This window comes from Meles meles, unplaced genomic scaffold, assembly GCF_922984935.1.
Source record: "Meles meles unplaced genomic scaffold, mMelMel3.1 paternal haplotype, whole genome shotgun sequence".
NCBI lineage: Eukaryota > Metazoa > Chordata > Mammalia > Carnivora > Mustelidae > Meles > Meles meles.
The window spans coordinates 321,155-344,029 of record NW_025721139.1 but is presented as its reverse complement, the minus strand read 5'-3'; the positions used below and the strand labels follow the sequence as shown (position 1 = coordinate 344,029).

Genomic DNA, 22,875 nt, shown 5'->3' with positions numbered 1-22,875 from the left:
TAGTTCTAGGAGTTTTTTTGGTAGACTCTTTAGGACACTTTACATATCGAATGAAGTCATCTGAGAGTAGACAGTTATATTACTTCCTTTTCAATATAGATGTCTTTTTTCCCCCCTGGGTTTTGCACTGGTTAGAACCAGTTTACTATTGAATAGAAGTGATAAGAACAGACATGCCTGCCTTGTTTCTGATCTTGGGGGAAATCAATCAGTTTTTCATCATGAAGTGTGAAGTTTACTGTTGTCACAGATGTCCTCTTCCAGTTGAAGAAGTTCCACTATATTCATAGTTTGTCAAGAGTTTTTATTGGGACCTTTTTGCTTTTTCCGACGTAGGTGTTTAAAGCTATGATTTTGTCCTACACACTGCATTAGTTTTATTCCATAAAATTTTACATGTGTTTTCAGTTTCATTCAGTTATTGAAAAGGTCTCGTTTCCTTCGTAATATCTGTCTATTCTTTATTTAGAGTTTGTCTTGGAAGGCAGTTCTGCATGGGACTGTGTCCCTGCACATTTTCGGAGCGGAGGAACTGACTGCTTTTGTTCTGGCTGATCTTTAAAGGATGTTTATATCACGATATAAAGGATGTTTATATCAGAAGGTAGAGATATTCTCTTCCTCCTAAGTGGCGGGCAGTCACGCCTGCTGCCCTCATGAAAGATGCATGGTTCTTAGCTTCAGGTCTCCTTTCCTGGTATCCATGTGCATGGGCCACCTGGTCTTTCTTGTGTTGCGATTTGGGAACTGAGCCTTGGCAAACTGGCCCCAAAATAATGATACTCTGGCTACTGCTATTGCTTTCAGGGGAAAAAAAAAAGTCCTGTAGCTCTGGCCTAGGAGTTTTATGTGTTCTTCCAGCATCCAGAAATCTCTGGCCGGTTGACTTTTGAGCTTGTCAGTAGGGTAAAATCTTAGAATGATGAGTTTTAACATTCCGTTATTTTATTTCCCACGGTTGGAATTTTCCAGATTTCTTCCTGTAGTTGACTTTTTAAATTTAATTCTATTTTGGTCAGAGAACATAATTAAATCATTTAAATCTTTTTAAATTCATTAAGACATTTTTATGGTTTAGCATATGGTCTGTCCTGGAGTTTTTTGTTTTTTGTTTGTTTGTTTTTTTCCCCCTCTCTGTATGCTCCATGTGTGCTTAAAAACTATGCATATTCTGTAACTGTTGGGTGGAATGTTCTATAAATGTTAGGTCAGTTTTGTTCATAGTGTTGTTCTTCTCTTCTTTCTCTTTTCCTCTAGGTGTTCTGTCAGTGAGGGTAGGATATTGAAATCTATAGGTATAATTGTTAAATTGTCTGTCTTGCCTTTCAATTATGTCAGTTTTGTTTTATATGTTTTGGGGCTCTGTTGTTAAATATATATTCATTGAAAGTGCTTGTATTTGTATTTCTATTGATCATAAAATGTTTTTCTTTGTCCCTAGGGATATTTCTTAAAGTCTGTTTTGGCTGATATTATTATAGCCATGACACTTCTTGTACTGTTTGTGTATCTTTTTCCAGTATTTTCCTTACAAACTATTTAGGTCTTTGAATCTAAAACATGTCTCTAGGAGACAGTATATAGTTGGATCTTGCCTTTTTTTTTTATTTTACTTTATTTAAATTCAGTTAGCCAACTACAGTACATCATTATGGATCTTGATTTTTTTATCCAGCCTGATCATCTCTGACTTTTGATTGGACTGTTCCATTCATTGATCTTTAACTGAATTATTGGTATTGTTGTATTGACAGGTACCATTTTATTGTTTTTTCTGTATGTGTTTTTGTTGTTACCCCTCTGTTCCTCCCTTACCTTCCTTAGTGTACTGTTTTATTTCCTCTTTTGATTTTTTTGAACTATTTTTTTGGGGGGGTGATTGCTCTAAGAACATTATTCATCTTAATTTATCAAGTCTATTTCCTGAAGTTGGTTGTTGTTTTTTGTTTGTGTTGTTCTGTTTTGTCTTTTTGTAACTTTCCTGGACTTGATTTAAGAACCTGTGACTCTTGTATGTGCAACTGCTCTCTCTACTCAATTTTTTGTTTTTTAATTTAGCCTCTCTTTTTAGGGGTCACTCCAGTAACTGCTTAACTTAGTTCTGTCGGTGGTTTGTCAGAGGTGACCAAACATCGTTAATCATCTTGTCTATGGATCTATGTGTTACTTTAGGGGGGTGGGGGAGACATTCAGAGAGTAGGCAGTTTTCAAGTCAGATCTAGGTTTTTCTTTCCATGGGGACACCTCTTCCCCCTTGGGTCTTTTTTACAGATGCACAGCCTGATATCTGCTCCAAAGAGGGCTATAATCTCAGGCCAAGGGAATTGTGGGCATTCTCCATTTTTCTTATATAGTGTGCTAACTTTATTGACAACGCCCTCAGGAGTGAGATATTTACTTTCTGCAGCCCCACCTGAAAGCAGGTTTTCAGGGTCTATCACTATGTCAGGGCCCCTGTGATGCGGCCACTGCAGGAGAGCCACTGTGGAAGCACCATTTTGATAGGGCCACTGTGCAGGGCGAGCTGAGGAGGGCGGAAGCACGGGGAGGCAGGGGGAAGGTGGGAGAAGCTCTTGTGAGAATGCTATAGACTCCCACCTTTCTTACCAGAAATTTCCGCAGTTTTTCATGGAAAAAACACTTCTCTGTTTTTTTGTTTGACTTTAGTTGATTTCCAGAGCCCTGAAGTTGATATTTTCGACAGTTTTGCTGAGGTTACAGTTGTTTTTTTTAGGAAGAGGATTTACTAATCCCTTTTCTCTGCCACAGCCAGAAGAGGCTTCTATGCCACTAAAATTTTAGAGCTTTTTAGGAGGTGTTAAAACTTCATTGTCTTAGTGAATCCAGTCTGTTCTCAGCACAGTTGACTCTTTGATCCCCTTGATCTAGTTTATTGACTGAATTGTGTCAAGCCATGCCAGTCAAGTCCAAAGTGTGTTGGTTTTTAGATGATCCTGCAGCATAGTCTGGTAGGAAACCTGGCTTTTATAATACCTGCTCTGGTACTAAGTGATCTCTAATTACCTGAATGACTTTAAGAAATTGATTTTATCACTGGTGTCATTTTCCATCTCCATAAAATGGGGGATAATAACAGTCACCCTTGGGAAGACAGGTAAGAGTACAGATTTGGTGGTGGTATTATTTGGGTACTTGGGTATGCTGGCACAGTTTTCATCATCAGGGAGATCTGTGGGAGCTCATTTAGAAGATATTCTTTGTAGACGCATGGAGAGAGAGTTGGCTTTCTTAAGCCAGTCTAAAGTGACAACCCACCTCTGCTATTATGAAGACAGTTCATGATCTGTACAGTCCTCTTAGACAAGGAAATAACAGTGTGTTAAGCAGTCATGAATTTCTTAGGGTACCTCAACGCGGGGCTAGGGAAAGGGGTGGCTGTGTTTATAAGGGGCGCTAACGTATGTAAGGATGCTGAAACATCACTGAAAATACAGTGAGATGTACATAGTTGTGTTTCATACGGTTCCTCTGGGGACAACACCATGTGGGGTTGGAAAAAATATTTTGATAAACTGATTGCAATGGGGGGATGAAGCCCTCAAAGAGCATGCTTGAGTCAGGACACTTCTTTGCTCCCCTGTCTTCTAAAGTGTCTGGGTGAAGTTAAAGTCATGATGTTAGTTTTGCTGACTCAAATACACTTGGCTAAAGCCAAGTTGCTCACGACATTTGGGGCTGGGGGGCAGATACTGCTACCCCCAGTCTTTTCATTTTCATCCTTTCCTGCTCAGCTCTTGGTCTCTCTTCTCAGTGAATGTAGGACAGTAGTCTCATCCCTTGTAAAATGCTGGTATAAAGGTTGCTAAATTATCAGTATGATATCTGAGGAGCCCTTTTCTCCATTTATTACATATTTATCGACTACTTTCTTTTTTCCAGTCGCTCTGATAGGCATTGTAGGAAAAGGATTTGGCACAAGTTTCTAATCTTTTTCTTTTTTAAATTGATACTTAAATTATAAAATAAAGACCAGATGCTTCAGAGGATATAGGCTTTTTTTTTTTTAATCAGAGTTGATTTTCCTTCTATTTCATGTTATTCTTATTGCTGCTTTTGAGATTTCTCCGTTCATCTTGCCTCTCTGGTGATCATACCTGACCTCCTTCTCAGAGACTGACTGGCCATTGTCACTGGTCGGGTATTATAGCTAAAAGTGACTGAGCAATCACTTGGTTAAAACATGACAGTTTTACAGGCAGGAAAACTAGCATTCTGAAATCAACCCAAAGTTACATCACTAGTCAGTGGTGAGGATGTATAGAACCCGGTTGTCTTCAGGCCCTGCTCTTTACAACACAGCACAACACCACAATTCAGCTACAACACAACTCCTTTTATAAGCAGGATTGATCTGTGTATCTTTTTGTCTGTTATTTATTTATCCATCAGTCCATTCATCCACCCATCTGTCCATCCATCCATCCATCCACCTACCCATCATTTATTCCTCCATCTCTATCCTATTTCTTTTTCCTCAGACTTTAGAGGATAGTACATAAAAATTAATTTTAAAGGTATGTATTTAAAACTTATTTTGGTTTCTATAACTAACGTGATACGAAAATACTTCTCTTTGTCTTCTGTCAATGTTCTTTGTGATTTCACAGGCTCATCTCAGAGAAAGAAGGTATAAAGACAGGCTTTCAAAAGATTTTAGCAGAAAATTTTATGATAGAAGAAAATTTCATGGCTCCAGCTTTAAAAAATTGCGATTAATTATTTTTATTTCCACTGCAGAACTGCATGCTACTTGGAGGACGGAAGAATACAGATGTTCCCCTGGAAGGATATTTAGTAACACCAATACAAAGAATTTGCAAATACCCTCTCCTTTTGAAGGTATTTTATGTGTTTATTTCACTGTAGTATTTTCCTTGTATCTGCATATTTTGCTGCATATTTTGCTTTAAAATGTTTTTCTTTTAAATAATCTGATTTTCTAAAAAAAGGGCAGATTATACTTACTAGGGAAAATAGCTATTTCATCACATATATATGGATTAGGAAACAAATCTTTTAGGAAAAGAGACTTTTTAGTGCTCTTTGTAGAAAACTTATCCGTTTGAGTTTCATTTAGAGTAAATGCATTAGTTTCAAGATAGATCCCATTAAATACCTTATGACAAGTTTATATTGCATATTGTCTACAGGGTTCGTTATCTTAAGTAAATCCACTATTGTTGTATTTTTTGACTTCCCCTTACACTGGTCTCCTCTTGATGCTAATGAACTTAAAGTGAAAGTTACCTAATTTCACAGTTTGGTTTTTGAATCAGTATTCAGGGAATGTTGTGGGTCACATGGGACAATAAATGGTAGGATGTAGAACGACCGTGCTAAGCAAATACTGCCTGTGGATGCATTAATAGTCATAGGCCATTGTCTCATTACAATGACTAAAAGTGTTACTGTGAAATACACATTTTAATGTGCTAATTATGCTTGTACTGTAAGAATATGTGAATAGATTAGAATAGCAATTCTGGAAATGGTGCTTCTTGGAACTAGAACAGCAGTTTGGGTTGGCGGTTGAGCACAGGAACTCTGAGTTCAGATCCTAAGTATTCTGCTTACTATGACTGAACACATAACCTAACTTCTTTTTTTTTTTTTAAGATTTTATTTTTATTTATTTGACAGACAGAGATCACAAGTAGGCAGAGAGGCTGGCAGAGAGAGAGAGAGAGGGAAGCAGGCTCCCCGCTGAGCAGAGAGCCGGATGCGGGGCTGGATCCCAGGCCTCTGGGATCATGATCTGAGCCGAAGACAGAGGCTTTAACCCACTGAGCCACCCAGGTGCCCCCACATAATCTAACTTCTTAAAGCCTTGGGTTTTTATTAATGAAGCAGAAAAAATGATGATGAAATTGTAGCGTATGTCTGCAAGGATGTGTATAATGGATGTGTATGTCTGTGTATGTGTGTATATACATATATACATACACACATATGGAAAATGTATTACATAAAAATAGTAATTCAACTTTTATGCAAATCATTTAGCACAGTATGTACTCCGTATATGTTAGTTATTATGTACTCCGTATATGTTAGCTGCTATTATTCATATATATTTGATTCTGATTTATCTTAATAGATGAACTACTGCTTGCTCTCTAAATTTTTAAAATATTTCAATATGTTATGCACATATCAACTGGTGTTCTTATTGATTTACTTTTTGAGAAACAAATGTAAGGAATTTGAACTTAAAAAAAATTTTTTAACTACAACTTCCATGAGTTGCATAATTGGGTTTTTGTGTAAAATTTCTTTGAAAACAATTTCTCCTTATTAAAAAAACAAGTCAAAATTGCTTGCTTAAGCCACAGAGGGAAGCTAACATGGGGATCTTCAGTTTTGCAGACCTTTAATATGGTCTTCAGTTCAGTAAGATTGGGGCAAACGTGACTCCTGTCTTTCTGAGAGTCCTTTCAGACTCTTGACTTGGTGACTCAGATCACGTCAGCTATTCCTGGCCCTGATTTTGGAATCCCAGGCATTTGTTTGTTGTAAGAGTCAGAAGGGATAGTGCTATTAAGAGAAGGATATCATGCTAAGTAGTTGTTCTAAATCACTTCTGGATGGGGATGACCACCAGATAGGGTTGGCTGATCTGACCTCTCCAAAGATAGAACAATGGACACATCCTTGCTTAGGAAGAAAAAGATCAACTCAGAGCTCCTTCGAGAAGTGGAAAGATGACATCTTTCCCCTTCTTTGGATGATTATCTTCACAAAGAAACATGAAGAAACTATTTATTTGTGTAGTAGATATGTTGGTGTTGATAATTTTGTTGTTGTTGTACCATTGTGCCTATAGTCTCTTTGATTTTGGTTGGTTTTATTTATTCGGAGAAAAGCATTAGGGGTTAGGCTGTGTGTTATACAATCTATCGGTCATCTTTGTGGAACTTGAAATTATTGGCATGGCCAACCAGTACAATGTTGATTAAAAGTAACTGACAAACGATTAGTACTACTCATTTTTCTTGCTGTTTCACATTGTCTACATTCATGTCTCAACTTCACAGATACGCACTGGCACAATTCCATAGGACCTCAAATCACAGTCTGCAGACTGACTTGACCACTTCACATAATTTACAAATACTTCTGCACTTTAGAATTTTTAGAGAAGCCAGCATATCTCTTTTATGGATTTGTGATCCAACATAAGTTTTTAAATCTTGTCTTGGGAGTGATGTAATGTGCACTCTTCTGGTGCTAGCCCTGCAGAACGGAATGTGAACATACTGAATGCAGGGTCAAAGTTTATGGCAGAAGTTTCAACAGCAACAGACCTCAAGAGAGTATAACAACTGCATAGTTTCCCATTGGATGTTAAGAATGAAGAAACTTATTTTAAAGACTTGCCCCAGGATTTCTGTAATTGTGTTAGTTAATGTGATGATGGCAACTGTAGTAAAGAGACAAATGACTAATGAAAAAGCAATGTGGTCACAACTGTCTAGACAGTGGGTGAAGATGTTTAATTTCGTGCTTCTAAACAAAACCTTTTAATATATTTAAAAGATTAAAGATCACGCTTGCTCTGATATCCTGAATGGACAAAACCATAAAATGCCAAAAAAAAAAAAAAAAACCCAAATCAAAACAACAACAAAAAAAGCTTTGGAGAGGCCTATGGCAATTCATTCACTGTAGAAAGTGAAACTGAGTTATTGGTGTAAATAGCATAAATTGCTCCGTTAGTGATGGAGTATCATGGAACTTGTAAGTTACTTATTTTGCTAGAGTATAAGACATCATTTAAAAATTTTGCTTTACTCATGGCATGTTTTTGTAGTTTCTCAAAAGTGTTTTAGGAAATAAGGCATTGAAATTATTTTTGAAATTATGGGACATATTTATTTAAAGACTTACTGTTCCGCTAAGACTCTAGGAAGACATACAGAGTTCTATTTCTGTTGGAGCAGAGGTCAATCTTATAAACAAATTACATGCTGCAGGTGAGATATTTGACAATTCAAAAGGAGAAATCTAATTTAGTTTTTAAAACAAAATAATTTTAAGGCCAAAAAATTAAAGGAGCTGCAAAATGTGTGTCAGGGTAACGTACATTCATTGATCTGAATTTCAGTGGAGTTTGTGATGTCCCTTCTGAAGGTGGCTCTCACGATCTCTGCAGTTCTCATTTCCTGGTCATTCTGAACCTGCTATACCAGAAAGCTGAAGATCAAAGGGCGATTAGGTTTTTTTTGTGTATAAACAGGAGTTGCTGAAGCGGACTCCAAGGAAACACAGTGTCTACGCAGCAGTAATGGAAGCCCTCCAAGCCATGAAAGCTGTCTACCCCAACATAAACGAGGCCAAGAGGCAGATGGAGAAGTTAGAAGTTTTAGAGGAATGGCAGTCTCACATTGAAGGCTGGGAGGTACATTTACTCTACTCAACAGTGGAGCTTAAAATAGTTGTGTTATGTCTTATGCTGCATGTAGAATTGTTGACAGTGGATGGAGCCATAAATGGTCATTTTCCCAGATAATGCCAGAGGGCTATAACCATTTCTGCAAAGTGCTGTCATTATTATTTTTAAATCTCTTTAGAGTGGCAAGTTAATTGACTTAACGTCAACCTGAAAGCTTTGTCATAGAGCCTTCTAATGTTGTGTGGGTTATAAGCTTTGGTATTTCAGTATTTGTGCATCTTGATTATCCTTTTCCCTGCCTACCTTTGATCAATAAGTACATAGCCTGAAACCTGGAGAGAGTAAGGAAGGGGAGTAACGCCCCGTATGTGTTCTATGATACTGTTATTTTCAGATTCTAAATTAGGTGTTTGATGATGAATTTCATGTTAAGATCACTTAATCTCTTAAACTGCATTTCTTTGCAATTATTTCATCATTTCTAAGTGAAGAAACTGTCTTATGATGTGATTTTCAAGGTCCATTCAAGATGAAAAGTCTTACGGATTTAGGACTCATTAAAGAAAGATTTTTTTAAATGATAAAAGAAGCAAACAAAGAATGATATTCAGACTCTGTTATATGTTTTCATCCATGGTAACTTTGAATCCTTGTTATTTCATGGGGTTGGAGCCCTGTGTTATTTTAGTGCTATATAAAGCATAAACTGAAATTTTGTCTTTAAATTGACTTAATTGAGATGAGATGAGCTTTCAACCGGGATCATTTAGTTTTATAAAGTAAAGAAATTAAGACATTTTTTAAAGGGATAGAGAAGATTTAAAATGTTTCCAACCAAATAATGTTTTCACACAAATTCGATAGAATTGCTTTGTATCTTTAGGACCTTATAATTGACTGATTTGTTTCATATCTTCAATATGTTGGTTTCCATTTAGATCTAAAATTAAATCCATTCAAAAATTATATCCATTCAGATTTGCAAAGAAACCTCAAACGTTGACCTCTGGGAATTCACCAGTTTATCCACCCTTCACCATGAAATTTTCAAATCCAGCTAGGATGGAAGTTTTCTCTTCATCTATATTCTTTCATTTCAAGTGTCCAGGGGGACCTCCCATTTCAGCATGAATGCTAATTATTTCAGTCAGTTAAAATGGTTGTGTGTTTTGCAGTTGATTCATGATGATAATTCCTTTCTTGGGGAGCGCTTGGCCTGCTGGGTTGAGGAAAATGGACTGAAGTTTGCTTTTGTCGTTCTGTTGTCACGCGAGCATTGGAAGAAAAACTGAACATGCTTTAAACTGCAGGGTTTCTCATTGATATTTGCCAGGCCTTTTCCCAAAACAAAACCTCACAGGTTCTTCTCGGTACTCTAGGGGAATGGAATCTGTCATAATTTTGTTCCTCCTCATGTATATTCTAAAAAAAAAATGTATCTACTGCAGAATTAAGAGATTCTTTAAAAAGTTGATATTTCTTGCTCTGGGCATGGCAGTTACTCAGAGGAAGAATGTGTGTGGATCATGTTCCGTTACTTACAGTCCCTAACAGGGGGTGCCTCAATCTCACCAGCGCTCTCTGTTTACAACAAACAGTTGAAGTGCAAGAGGAAAATGCAGCATCGGGACAGAGGAAACTGGCTGCAGGAAATCAGATATTACTACAGTCCCAGCAGGCACAGAGGAGATCATATGAGTTCAGGTCCCAAAAAAGGGCAGTGACGCAGATTCTATTGGAGTAGGATTTGAATATAATTGCATAAGACACAGCCAGGCTACTTTGGGGGGTTTTGGGACATTGAGGGAACGGAGCTTGGAGGAATGCCCAGCTAACTGGTTGGCAACTTTTGATAAGAACATGATTCCTCATCTCAGTCCACCAGCTTGGAGAGAGGGGGAAAGCTCTTACAATACTCACACCTGGTCTGTTCCTGGAAGCTTTGGAGAAACTGCTGATAGGACTCCCGATTTGTCCAGGAGAGAGGGGTAGTCTTACAGGATGAATGCAGGCCCTGGGAGGGAAGGAGGATAGTTACAGAGCTTTCTCTGAATTGCAAACAAAGATTACTGCTCAGCTTGCAGAGAGCTTTGTGTATGTTTAGAGTAGCTCTCGTGGGATTAGGACACCGCCAAGGGCAGATGTCAGGTGGCAGGCTGGCCAAGAATGGAGAGTTCCTTAAAAAGCCTTTGAGGTGAGAAGTCTTGAGCTAAGAAGGCTGGGAAACAACTCCCTGTCTAGTTCCTTCCCCAAGCTCCTGCAGACCCTTGAGGACCACCTGAGGGATGACACCCTCGCTCCAGTAACTATAAAATTTCTTGAATGGGATCTGAATTTGATACAGCATGAATTAGCATTGTTTTCACCTTAGGTGGATTATTTATTTCATGTAAGTCACTTAATTATCCAGTCTTATTTTCTCATTAATCAAATGAAGGCTTTTTATAGTAAAATCTGTCTGGTATCTTGCCTGTCTAATATTTTGTGCTATAAATTATCGTTACATTCCTTTATGTTGAATTTAGGTAAACAAGTGATTGAAATCTATGGTCCCAAATTAGATAACACAGAGGTGAAACATGATTTTCTGTAGTCCGGACTCTAACCCTTACTTTGGGGATGATATATCAGCCCTCTCCCACATAGTATGTGGATTATTATAGGAGTCAAACGAAATAAGTGGAAGTGCTTTGAATACTGTAAAATCCTATGCAAATGAGAAGTATTTTAAAGCTCTGGTTCAATGGTAGGATTTTTACCGTTGAGAAATTCCTATTTGTCTAATACAAGCTCCTGACTACTGAGGGTATTATATCACTTCACTTAAGGTTAGATACCTCCAAGTCACAGAAACTAAAAGAAAAATTAATTTTAAAAGATATGGAGTAGCTCACAGAATCAGTAGAAAAGCTACACTCTCAAGGGTGTCTAGGCAGCCAAAACTGGTAGGTAGGTTCATCAGTGCCCTGAGTAAAATGGATAGACTCTAATAATGTTTTCTACCATTTTATTACATCACTCAAGATTCAAGATCAAAATCTAAGATTCCTGTAGTCTTGCCTAGGGGAGGACAGAGGTCCTTGTTGGCCAGTCAGCCACTTCCCTTTTGAGGAAAGGCTGATCTTCCATTGTATGCAATCTTGGTGAGCCCTTAACCGTTGGCTGAGGTTTTATAATCCCCATTACACAGATTTAAAAAGTGAGGGCCCATATGATTTACCCCAAGTGCTTATAGCTAATGGATGGCAGAGTTTAAACCTATATTCCTTGTCACCGTGTAATATTGTATCTACTCAGAAAAAAAATTAAGCTAATTCTTTAGATTACGTTGATTGCTTGCCATTTAGAAGTAAATTTACTATAGAAATTAGGTGTTTGTCATCATTTACATAGTGACTGCCATTACAGAAGATCTGTAGTTTAATTGCTCAGATTTGAAGTTCTGCCTTTTATTAGTCTAATTTATGATATCTCAGTTTTATGTCTTCTCCAACATTCAGAGCATTGCACAGGATATTCTACCAAAGGTAATTGTAGGGCAGTGATCAGTGTGCTTGGAAAGGAAGTTCATTAGTTGTTTAATCAGAGTCACTGATTCATTTCATAGAGCAGGACCAGTCGCCGTCTTGGTCTGCTTTTTGGCTGATTGATAGTATTGTAATGGTAACTCTAATCTTTGGAGTCCTAATGAACTCTGTCAACAAGGGAGTATCAAAAAGCATTATATCACTTGGTAATTCAGCTTTATATCCGTGATAGCCCTGTTTGGAATAGACCTCTCAAATCTGAAAACAATCATATTCAAAGATAAGAGGGAGAATTATTAACATATGAAGGTGCTGGAAAAAATGAGATCAAAATAGTTACTGCATTTTATGAAATAGAAACAGAATAGAAATTTGACACCTCTTGGCTTTCTGCGTGGAGAAATATAATGGCACAAAACCGTTTTAACATCCATTTCCTGCTTTTTATATATGATTGTGTCTGACAGTATATTGACTTCAAGTCATGTTCTCTTACTTTATGAGTATGAGTCTAACAGAGGTTGTGATGAGAATTTTTTTTTCTTTCTACAAGGTGATTTGGTAGATACAAATTTGTCTACTGCCTTGAGACAGAATTGATTTATAGATGGCTCTTGTTACTTAAGGACAGGTGGTTTGGGAAGAAGGCCATTGAAAGTCAATCTATGTAGAAAGGGAGCAGAATTTCCTGAGTGGGAGGGGGGAAGGTTGATTGGGACTTCATTTCGATAAAACGAACATTTATGTTATTAGTTTTATCTAATAGATGACAGAATCTAGGTTAAAACATCAGTTAATAAATTGAATCTCAAAAAGAGTGAACCAAATGCTGAATATTGCTGTGGGACATACATTTTATGACAGTCTATGATAAAATGATGTGATATGCTTCATTTCATGTTTAACTTTTCTAGTAGATTTAAAAGGTTTTTTGAAAGAATATTCAAATGCTTCATTCATTTTCTCGAGACACTCCTTTGATACTGAAATCATTCTCTTATGAGACGCTCACCTAGTTGTCATTCTTGTCAATTTTCTTTTCTTCCACAGTGAGTGGGTCTAGCTCTTGTTAGATCTTCATCTGTCAGTGCTTTGTATATGATTGGGGGAAGTTTCAGGGCCTCCTGTCATCCTCCTCCTTTGCCAAGATTATGCCTTCTCTCTGCAGTCTGCATTTTTCCAGTATTGACATTCAACATTGAGTTGACAAGATGAATGGGGTAGACTCTGGTGTTAAGCAGGGAGCGCTGACAGTGGGGTCAGATAATTAGTGACTAGTTTCCTATTATAGTGATTTTTTGCCTCCTCATAGCTGCAAAGAATCAGTAATGAACCCTTCCATAACATATTAAGAGAACTTAACATAAAAAGATTTACCTTTCAAATAATCCAGATGTGGTTTAGCAATAGTATTTTCATTGGGTCTTTTTCAGAGGTGGGGCTTTGTTCTATTGTTGCAGTGCTTCATAAATCATTTTAATGTTTGAAGACACACTGGAAATTAGAAAAGGGGCCATAAAATAAATCCACACGCTCCTGTCTTTTCTGGGTGTTGTCATTTTCTGAAAGCATACTTTGTCACCTAACTTGTGTCCACCTATGGAAATTCATCATATTCCACATTAAATTAAATTACATTAAATTCTGTAATGGCACTTCGAATTTACTAGTCTTTCATGTATGCTGACTATATAATTCACACCTGACTATACCTCCAATTCATAGAATCAAAATTATTCAGCTTCTTAACAAATTAGATTCTGAATTGTCACCATTTTCTGGCTGGATCTTGACCATGAGACACCCACAGTGGGAAGAGGAGCCATTGGTGAGGAGGGTTGCCAATATGGACTGCCACTGGGTCCTGGCTTTAGTGACTGAAGTCATGGGAGGGTTGCCAATATGGACTGCCACTGGGTCCTGGCTTTAGTGACTGAAGTCATGGTTTGCTCCATCCATTTCAGACTGATCTTTTCACCCTATCAGAAGGTGATACTGAAATGGTGTACTTTGTATGTCTGACAAAGAAAACCCCTAACGAGTGATTGAAACCTGAAACCATGATATGGAGTGAACTATATAGTTAATGATAAACAAATAATCATACACACACAGCTATCTCTAAGAGTGTTAATTCAGGCCAGCTCTCATTTTGTTGCTACTCTGTTACTGCAGTGATCACACTGCATTTAATTCTATGCTTTCATATCTGTTTCTTCCACTAGAATCTGGAACAGGGGTCAAGTCCCAAGCCTTTGCACCTGCTGGGACCAAGGTGAAGGAGGAGGGATGAGATAGGTTTCCACAGACTGGACTAGAAAGAGAAGCTTTTGGAAGGAGAGGCACTGGATGAGTAGATTCCCACCCATGGTGCAGTTATTAATGGGTGGTTACTTCTCCCCTTGAACGGCCACTCAGCCTCCCTTTCCTGATTTAATAAAAGTGGTCAGGATTAGAACCATCCATGGAACGTCCTTGCTGGGGCTTTGTTGTATTTAGTTATATATATATATATATATATATATATACTTCATCACAGGTGTGATTTTACATGATAAATGTTGCTTCTTAAAGGGAAATGCATGTTAAAAAGGATAAATCATCTAGATGAAAAAAGTACATTATTTTGGTTATTTTTTAAGGGATTGCTGAGACAGCAAAAGTCTGAATCATATGGGTAAACACATTATTTAAAAATATCTGTACTGGGGCGCCTAGGTGGCTCAGTGGGTTAAAGCCTCTGCCTTCGGCTCAGGTCATGGTCTCAGGGTTGTGGGATCGAGCCCCACACCGGGCTCTGCTCAGCAGGGAGCCTGCTTCCCCCCTCTCTCTCTGCTTGCCTCTCTGCCAGCTTGTGATCTCTCTCTGTCTGTGTCAAATAAATAAGTAAAATCTTTAAAAAAAATCTGTATTCAATATGTACATATACATATTACATTATGGGCAATAGCTTTCGGATAGTCCAAAATTAATGATTTATAAAAGCCCTCTTATTTTTTTTTAATACTTTATTTATTTGACAGAGAGAAATCACAACTAGGCAGGCAGAGAGAGAGGAGGAAGCAGGCTCCCTGCTGAGCAAAGAGCCTGATGCGGCGCTCGATCCCAGGACCCTGGGATCATGACCTGAGCCGAAGGCAGAGGCTTTAACCCACTGAGCCACCCAGGCGCCCCCCTCTTACTTTTTAAAATAATTCTTTATACCTTGCCTTCAAATGTTCGTTTATGACTCTATGATATATCACTGTACTGTTAAAATAGCTTATTTTAATGGGCAATATTTTTTTTCACAGGCACATGAAATTCCATCTTTGTAAAAGTATTTCTATAGGGTTTTTCCCATAGTGAAATAATCTGCCGCCTTCAACATCTACTTGGTGACCCATGAAAGACTGTACAAAACTGATCTAACCAAACATCTTTCCCTTTCTTTTATTTTCCTTCTTCCTGTCCTCCCACCATATTTCTTTCCTCCTTCCTTCCTTCCTTCCTTCCTTCCTTCCTTCCTTCCTTCCTCCCTTCCTCCCTTCCTCCTTTTCTTCCTCACTCCCGTCTCCCTCTCTCCCTCTTGCTTCCTAAAACTTTACAGAGAAGCCTACTTGCTAGAGATTTATACCAGGAAAAAATGTTTAACACATTGTTTGGCATGTTATAGAAATGTTAAAACCCTGACTTTAGTATTCATCTAGAGAAAAGTGTTTATCATACATGATTGTTCAATGACTAAATATGGAATTGCCAAAGAACAGATTTCTAGATTTAAAAATTAGCATCAATTTTCAAAATGAAGATAAAACACTAACTAGGTTATGTAACATTACTTAGGTATAATTGAATATTCACCAGTGATGAAATATACCAGAGGTGACCATGTGGTATATTTGCGACCATGGTAACATGATCAATGCCTATCTACCCTGGGACTAGGAAGCAGTCAGGACTACCTCAGGCAGAGACCTGTACTCACCTCTATCTCCCTGTCAGCAGGGTTGCCATAGGATCACTTGAGCACCTGGAATCAGGTACTCAAAGCCTCCAAGGCAATTTTACTTAGAGTGTTCCACATGCATCAGCATTTACTGGAATGACGTGGGACCTACCCCAGCTTTACTCAGTTTCAATCTCCGAAGGTAGGACCAGGGAACCTGGGAATTTCAAGAAGCATATCAGGTGTGTCTCCCAAACTCTAACCTTTGAGACCCATTGCCCTAGAGGCTTTGCTGTCTTCTGATGATCTGCCTGGCTTGTTTTACTGCTTTGACATTTTTTATATTCTAGTTCACTTGCCTGATGTTGTCATTTTGATAGACTTTAGTGCTCCTGACTCTTACCTAGTAATCTGATGTTCATAGCCATACTATATTTCAATTTCTTCCGTGAATTTTGTAGCTTGACTTCTTTATTTCTAACCCCAGAAGCTCTCCTGGGATTTCTAGGTAAATGAAAAAAAATTGCATGTAATTTCGAAATATCATACATTTCATTTACTTTAAAGATAAAGTCATGAGGGTTTTGTTTTGTTTTCTTTTGTTTTAGCTACAGAGAAAGGTAGATTTATCATGTAAGCAAGGGGAAAATAACACAACATTATTTTAAAAGAGACGCTTATTAAGTGTCTACTTGTACAGGGGATGGATTTGAAGTGAGAGGCATATCATGACTATACAGAAGATGGTATATACACTTGGTCAAATTTTTAATATTTCTAACATTGTATGTCTCTGTAGTTAAGAGATTCTTACTGATTTCTAGTTGCCATTGTCCTAGTAATAATGCACAGATTCAATCATGGTAAATCAAGGGCACAATGGTTCTTCTTGACCATTTACAGCTTATACACATGGTATAAAGAGAAATGCTATAGGCCATTCATTTAGAAGGAGTTTTTTTAGACAAATGTGTATGTTCAACACAGATTCCTTTAAGTGTGTAAGCAGTCCTCTGGGATTTATTTAATGGACATTTCATGTGACAGTAGTAGTTTACTATTATCTAATACTATTACTATTCTACTCTGGTAGAAGATGGTAAAGGTACCTAATGTACTGATTCTTAAAGCTGGCTGTTAAATATTAAAGACATATCATTACAGGGATAGAAACGTCTTGGTAGGATTTAGTAAAATATAATAGGAGTGATGTTATGTTTATATTGTGAGATATACTTTAAAAGATAACAAGATTGTTGGGCTCGATGTCATTACCCCACAAAGTTTCATTAATAGATTATTAAACAGATGCTTTGGGCTGTTTTTGAAAAGAAGTGTTTTACCTCACAGAGGTCAATTAATATTATTCTGGTTTTTGATCAGGAGCTAGGAGCTAATGGGAACTTATGGTAATGACTTAAACATAATGTAGTTTTTAAAGATTTTTTAAAAATTGTATTTATTTGAAAGAGAAAGAGAGCACAAGTGGAGGGACAGGGACAGGGAGAGGCAGGCTGAGCCTGACCCAGGGCTCCATTCCAGGACCTTGGGATCATGACCTGAGCTGAAAAGAGACAGTTAACCAACTGAGCCACTCAGGTGCCCCCAAACATAATGTATTTGTAATATTAGTAAGGGGTTTGAGAGTTTGCTATGATACCAATCTAGATTAAATCAAAAGTCAAACTCAGCATACAATAGAGGAAAATGATCCAGAGGCGTTTGTTGACTAATGGAGCACTTGGAATTAGCTGTAAGATGGGATTGCCATCAATGTGTTAATCCAATCTTATAGAATCAAGATATATGTTGTAGGGGTCTGGAGAAATACTGATATCACTACATGATTTATTCGCCAGCTTGCATCTGGGTGGTAGTGTTCACTTCTGGAGATGTTCCGTATTGAGGGAGACCCTCACAAACTGGAGAAGGTTCAGAAGAGATCTTCAGGGATCTTGCAGATCTTTCCATAGTTTGGCTATTGTGGACATTACTGCTGTAGACATTTGGGTGCATGTACCCCTTCAGATTACTACATTTGTATTGTTAGGGTAAATAGCCAGGAGTGAGAGTGCTAAGTCATAGGGTAGCTCTATTTTAAACCTTTTGAGGAACCTCTGTACTGTTTTCCAGAGTGGCTGCACCAACTTGCATTCCCACCAACAGTGTAGGAGGGTTCCCCTTTCTCCCCATCCTCTTCAACATCTATTGTTTCCTGACTTGTTAATTTTAGCCATTCTCATTGGTATGGTATGGTATCTTACTGTGGTTTTGATTTGTATGTCCCTGATGCCGAGCGATGTTGAGTTCTTTTTCATGTGTCTGATGGCCATCTGGATGTCTTCTTTGCAGAAATGTCTGTTCATGTCTTCTGCCCATTTCTTGATTGGATTATTTGTTCTTTGGGTGTTGAGTTTGGTAAGTTCTTTATAGATTTTAGGTACTAGTCCTTTATCAGATATGTCATTTTCAGATATCTTCTCCCATTCTGTCAGTTGTCTTCTGGTTTTGTTGACTGTTTCCTTTGCTGTGCAAAAGCTTTTGATCTTGATGGAATCCCAATAGTTCATTTTTGCCCTCAATTGCCTTGCCTTTGCTGATGTTTCTAGGAAGAAGTTGCTGCGGCTGAGGTTGAAGAGGTTTTGCTACCTGTGTTCTTCTCAAAGATTTTGATGGATTTCTGTCTCACAATGAGGTATTCCATCCATTTTGAGTCTGTTTTTGTGTGTGGTGTAAGTAAATGATCCAGCTTCATCCCTCTGCATGTGGCAGTCCAATTTCCCCAACACCATTTGTTGAAGAGACTGTCTTTTTTCCATTAAACGTTGTTTCCTGCCTTGTCAAAGATTAGTTGACCATAGAGTTGAGGATCCATTTCTGGGCTCTCTATTCTGTTCCATTGACCTATGTGTCTGTTTTTCTGCCAGTCCCATACTGTCTTGATGATTATAGGTTTGTAATAGAGCTTGAAGTCCAGAATTGTGATTCTGCCAACTTTAGTTTTCTTTTCAACATTCCTCTAGCTATTTGGGGTCTTTTCTGGTTCCATATAAATTTTAAGATTATTTATTCCATTTCTTTGAAAAAAAAATGATGGTATTTTGATAGAAATTGCATTAAATGTGTAGATTGCTATAGGTAGGTAGCATGAACATATTCACAATATTTGTTTTTCCAACCCATGAGCATGGAACACTTTTCCATTTCTTTTTGTCTTCCTCAATTTCTTTCATGAATACATTATAGTTTTCTGAGCACAGATTCCTTGCCTCTTTGGTTAGGTTGATTTCTAGGTGTCTTATGGTTTTGGGTGCAATTGTAAATGGGATTGACTCTTTAATTTCTCTTTCTTCTGTCTTGTTGTTGGTGTATAGAAATGCAACTGATTTCTGTGCACTGATTTTATATCCCGACACTTTACTGAATTCCTGTGTGAGTTCTAGCAGTTTTGGAGTGGAGTCTTTTGGGTTTTCCACATAAAGTATCCTATCTGCAAAGACTCAAGAGTTTCACTTCTTCTTTACCTATTAGGATGCCTTTAATTTCTTTTTCCTGTCTGATTATTGAGGTTAGTACTTCTGGTATTATGTTTAATAGCAGTGGTGATAGTGGACATCCCTTCTGTGTTCTTGACCTTAGAGAAAAAGTTCTGTTTTTCTCTGAGAACGGATATTGAGAATGGATATTTGCTGTGAGTTTTTCATAGATGGCTTTGATGATATTGAGGTATGTACCCTCTATCCCTACACTGTGGAGAGTTATGATCAAGAGAGGATGCTGTACTTTGTCAGATGCTTTTTCAGCATCTATTAAAAGTATCATATGGTTCATGTTCTTTCTTTTATTAATGTATCACATTGATTGATTTGCAGATGTTGAACCAACCCTGCAGCCGAAGAATAAATCCCACGTGGTTGTGGTGAATAATCCTTTTAATGTACTGTTGGATCCTATTGGCTAGTATTTTGGTGAGATATTTTGCATCCATGTTCATCAAGGATATTGGTCTATAATTCTTTTTGATGGGGTCTCTGTCTGGTTTTGGGATCAAGGTAATGCTGGTTTCATAAAATGAGTTTGGAAGTTTTCCTTCCATTTCTGTTTTTTGGAATAGTTTCAGGAAACTAAATTCTTCTTTAAATGCTTGGTAGACATCCTTAGAAGCCATGTGGCCCTGGGCTCTTGTTAGCTGGGAGATTTTTTTTTTTTTAAATGACTGCTTCAGTCTCCTTACTGGTTATGGGTATGTTCAGGTTTTCTGTTTCTTCCTGGTTTAGTTGTGGTAGTTTATGTCTCTAGGAATTCATCCATTTCTTCCAGATTGTCAAATTTGCTGGTGAATAGTTGCTCATAATATGTTCTTATAATTGTTTGTATTTCTTTGGTGTTGGTTGTGATCTCTCCTCTTTCATTCGTGTTTTTATTTATTTGGGTCCTTTCTCTTTTCTTTTTGATAAGTCTGGCCAGGAGTTTATCAATCTTATTAGTTCTTTCAAAGAACCAGCCCCTAGTTTTGTTGACTTGTTCTACTGTTTTTTTTTTTTTTTTTTTTTTTAGTTTCCATTTCATTGATTTCTGCTCTGATCTTTATTTCTCTTCGCCTGCTGGGTTTAGGCTTTCTTTACTGTTCTTTCTCCAGCTCCTTTAGGTGTAGGGTTAGGTTGTGTCCTTGAGACCTTTCTTGTTTCTTGAGAAGAGTTGTATTGCTATATACTTTCCTATCAGGACTCCCTTTGTTGTTTCCCAAGGATTTAGAACAGTTGTGTTTTCATTTTCATTTGTTTCCATGATTTTTTTAAAATTCTTTAATTTCCTGGTTGACCCATTCATTCTTTAGCATTATTCTCTTTAGCCTCTATGTATTTGAGGTTTTTTTTTCCAACTTTCCTCTTGTAGTTGAGTTCTAGTTTCAAAGAATTGTGGCCTGAAAATATGTGGGGAATGATCCCAATCTTTTGATGCCAGTTGAGACCTGATTTGTGGCCCAGGATGTGATCTATTCTGTAGAATGTTCCATGTGCACTAGAGAAGTATGTGTAATCTGTTATTCTGGGATGGAATGTTCTAAATATAACTGTGATTTCCATATGTCCAGTGTGTCATTTAACGGCTTCATTTCCTTGTTGATCTTTTCCTTAGATGATCTGTCCATTTCAGTGAAGGGTTGTTAAAGTTGCCTACTATTATTTTATTATTATCGATATGTTTCTTTGATTTTGTTATTAATTGGTGTATATAATTGGTTGCTCCCATGTTAGGGGCATAGATATTTAAAATTGTTAGATCTTTTTGGACAGACCTTGTAAGTAAGATATAGTGTCCTTCCTCATCTCTTACTATAGTCTTTGGCTTAAAATCTAATTTATCTGATGTAGGGATTGCTATGCCAGCTTTCTTTTGATGTCCATTAGCATGGTAACTTGTTTTACACCCCCTCCTGACTTTAAATCTGGAGGTGTCTTTAGGTCTCAAATGAGTTTCTTGGAGACAGCATAATGATGGGTCTTTTCATTCTTGTTCTTTTCTTTTTTTTTTAATCCATTCTGATACCCTGTGTCTTTTGACTGGGGCATTTAGCCTACTTACATTCAGAGTAACTATTGAAAGCTCTACATTTAGTGCCCTACTATTGCCTGTAAGGTTACGGTTACTGTATGTTGTCTTTGTTCCTTTCTGGTCTGTTACTTTTAGGATCTGTCTTTGATTAGAGGACCCCTTTCAATATTTCCTGTAGGGCTGGTTTGGTGATTGCAAATTCTTTTAGTCTTTGTCCTGGAAGCTTTTTATCTCTCCTTCTATTTTCAGTGACAGCCTAACTGGATATAGTATTCTTGATTGCATATTTTCCTCATTATATTGCTCTGATTATATCATGCCAGTCCTTTTGGCATGATCTCTGTAGCTTGGTCTGCTTCCAATCTAATATTTTTACTGTTGGAGTTTACCGACCTCTTGTCCTGGGCTGCTTTCAGGATTTTCCCTTTGTCACTGGGAATTGTAAGTTTTACTATTAGATGATAGGGTGTGGGCCTATTTTTATTGATTTTTTAATTTTTTTAATATATTTTTATTTTTTTTATAAACATATTTTTATCCCTAGGGGTACGGGTCTGTGAATCACCAGGTTTACACACTTCACAGCACTCACCATAGCACATACCCTCCCCAATGTCCATAACCCCACCCCTCTCTCCCAACTCCCTTCCCCCCTATTTTTATTGATTTTGAGGTGGCTTCTCTGTGCCTCCTGGATTTTGGTGCTTGTACCTTTGCCCAATTAGGGAAATTAATTCTCTGCTATAATTTGTTCCAAAATACCTTCTGCCTCTCTCTTTCTTTCTTCTTCTGGGATCCCAATAATCCCAATATTATTTCATTTTATGGTATCATTTATCTCTCAAATTCTGCCCTTGTGGTTCAGTAGTTGTTTGTCTTTTTCTCAGCTTCTTTATCTCTATCATTTGGTCTTCTAAATCACTTAATTCTCTCTTCTGCCTCATTTATCCTAGAAGTAAGAGCCTCCATTTTTTTATTACACCTCATTAAATTCTTTTTCGATTTCAACTTAGATTTTCATTCTTGTATTCCTCCAGAAAGGGATTTTTTTCTCCAGAAAGGGATTCTCTAGGGTCTCTAGGGTCTTCCATGCTTAGCATGCACTCAGTGAAGGCTTATTTAAGGAACAAGTGTGCCTATGCTAACTTTTACCTTGGGTTAAAGCTGTATGGAAGGTTGCTCTCTTTAAATAGTTTTTTTTCTTTAATTTCTTCTTTTTTCTTCTCTCCATCCAAGGAGTGGATAAATAAGTTGATACCCGTTAAAAATTTAGAGAATTTAATGTACTTTGTGATATATCCGTGGAGCTCTTTTCCCATACCAGGGGAAGAGAGGAAGGGGAGAGAAGTGTTAGAGACATGAATTTTATGCATCAGTTTGAAATCATCTCCTTGTAAAAGAGCATCGGTAACATGTATCATCCATGCTTATATATGCCTACATGTGTAAGA

The 22,875-nt window shown here is 37.5% G+C and overlaps 1 protein-coding gene across 1 annotated transcript in view; it reads left to right on the top strand.

Annotated features, from left to right (window-relative positions):
• LOC123936031 (phosphatidylinositol 3,4,5-trisphosphate-dependent Rac exchanger 2 protein-like) overlaps positions 1 to 22,875 on the top strand; it is a 41,419-nt gene that overhangs the window by 2,605 nt on the left and 15,939 nt on the right. The window contains exons 2-3 of the mRNA XM_045996824.1: positions 4,759 to 4,860; positions 8,258 to 8,419. Coding sequence (XP_045852780.1) covers positions 4,765 to 4,860; positions 8,258 to 8,419 — 258 coding nt within the window. The 5' untranslated portion in view covers positions 4,759 to 4,764. The remainder of the gene's footprint in view (positions 1 to 4,758; positions 4,861 to 8,257; positions 8,420 to 22,875) is intronic.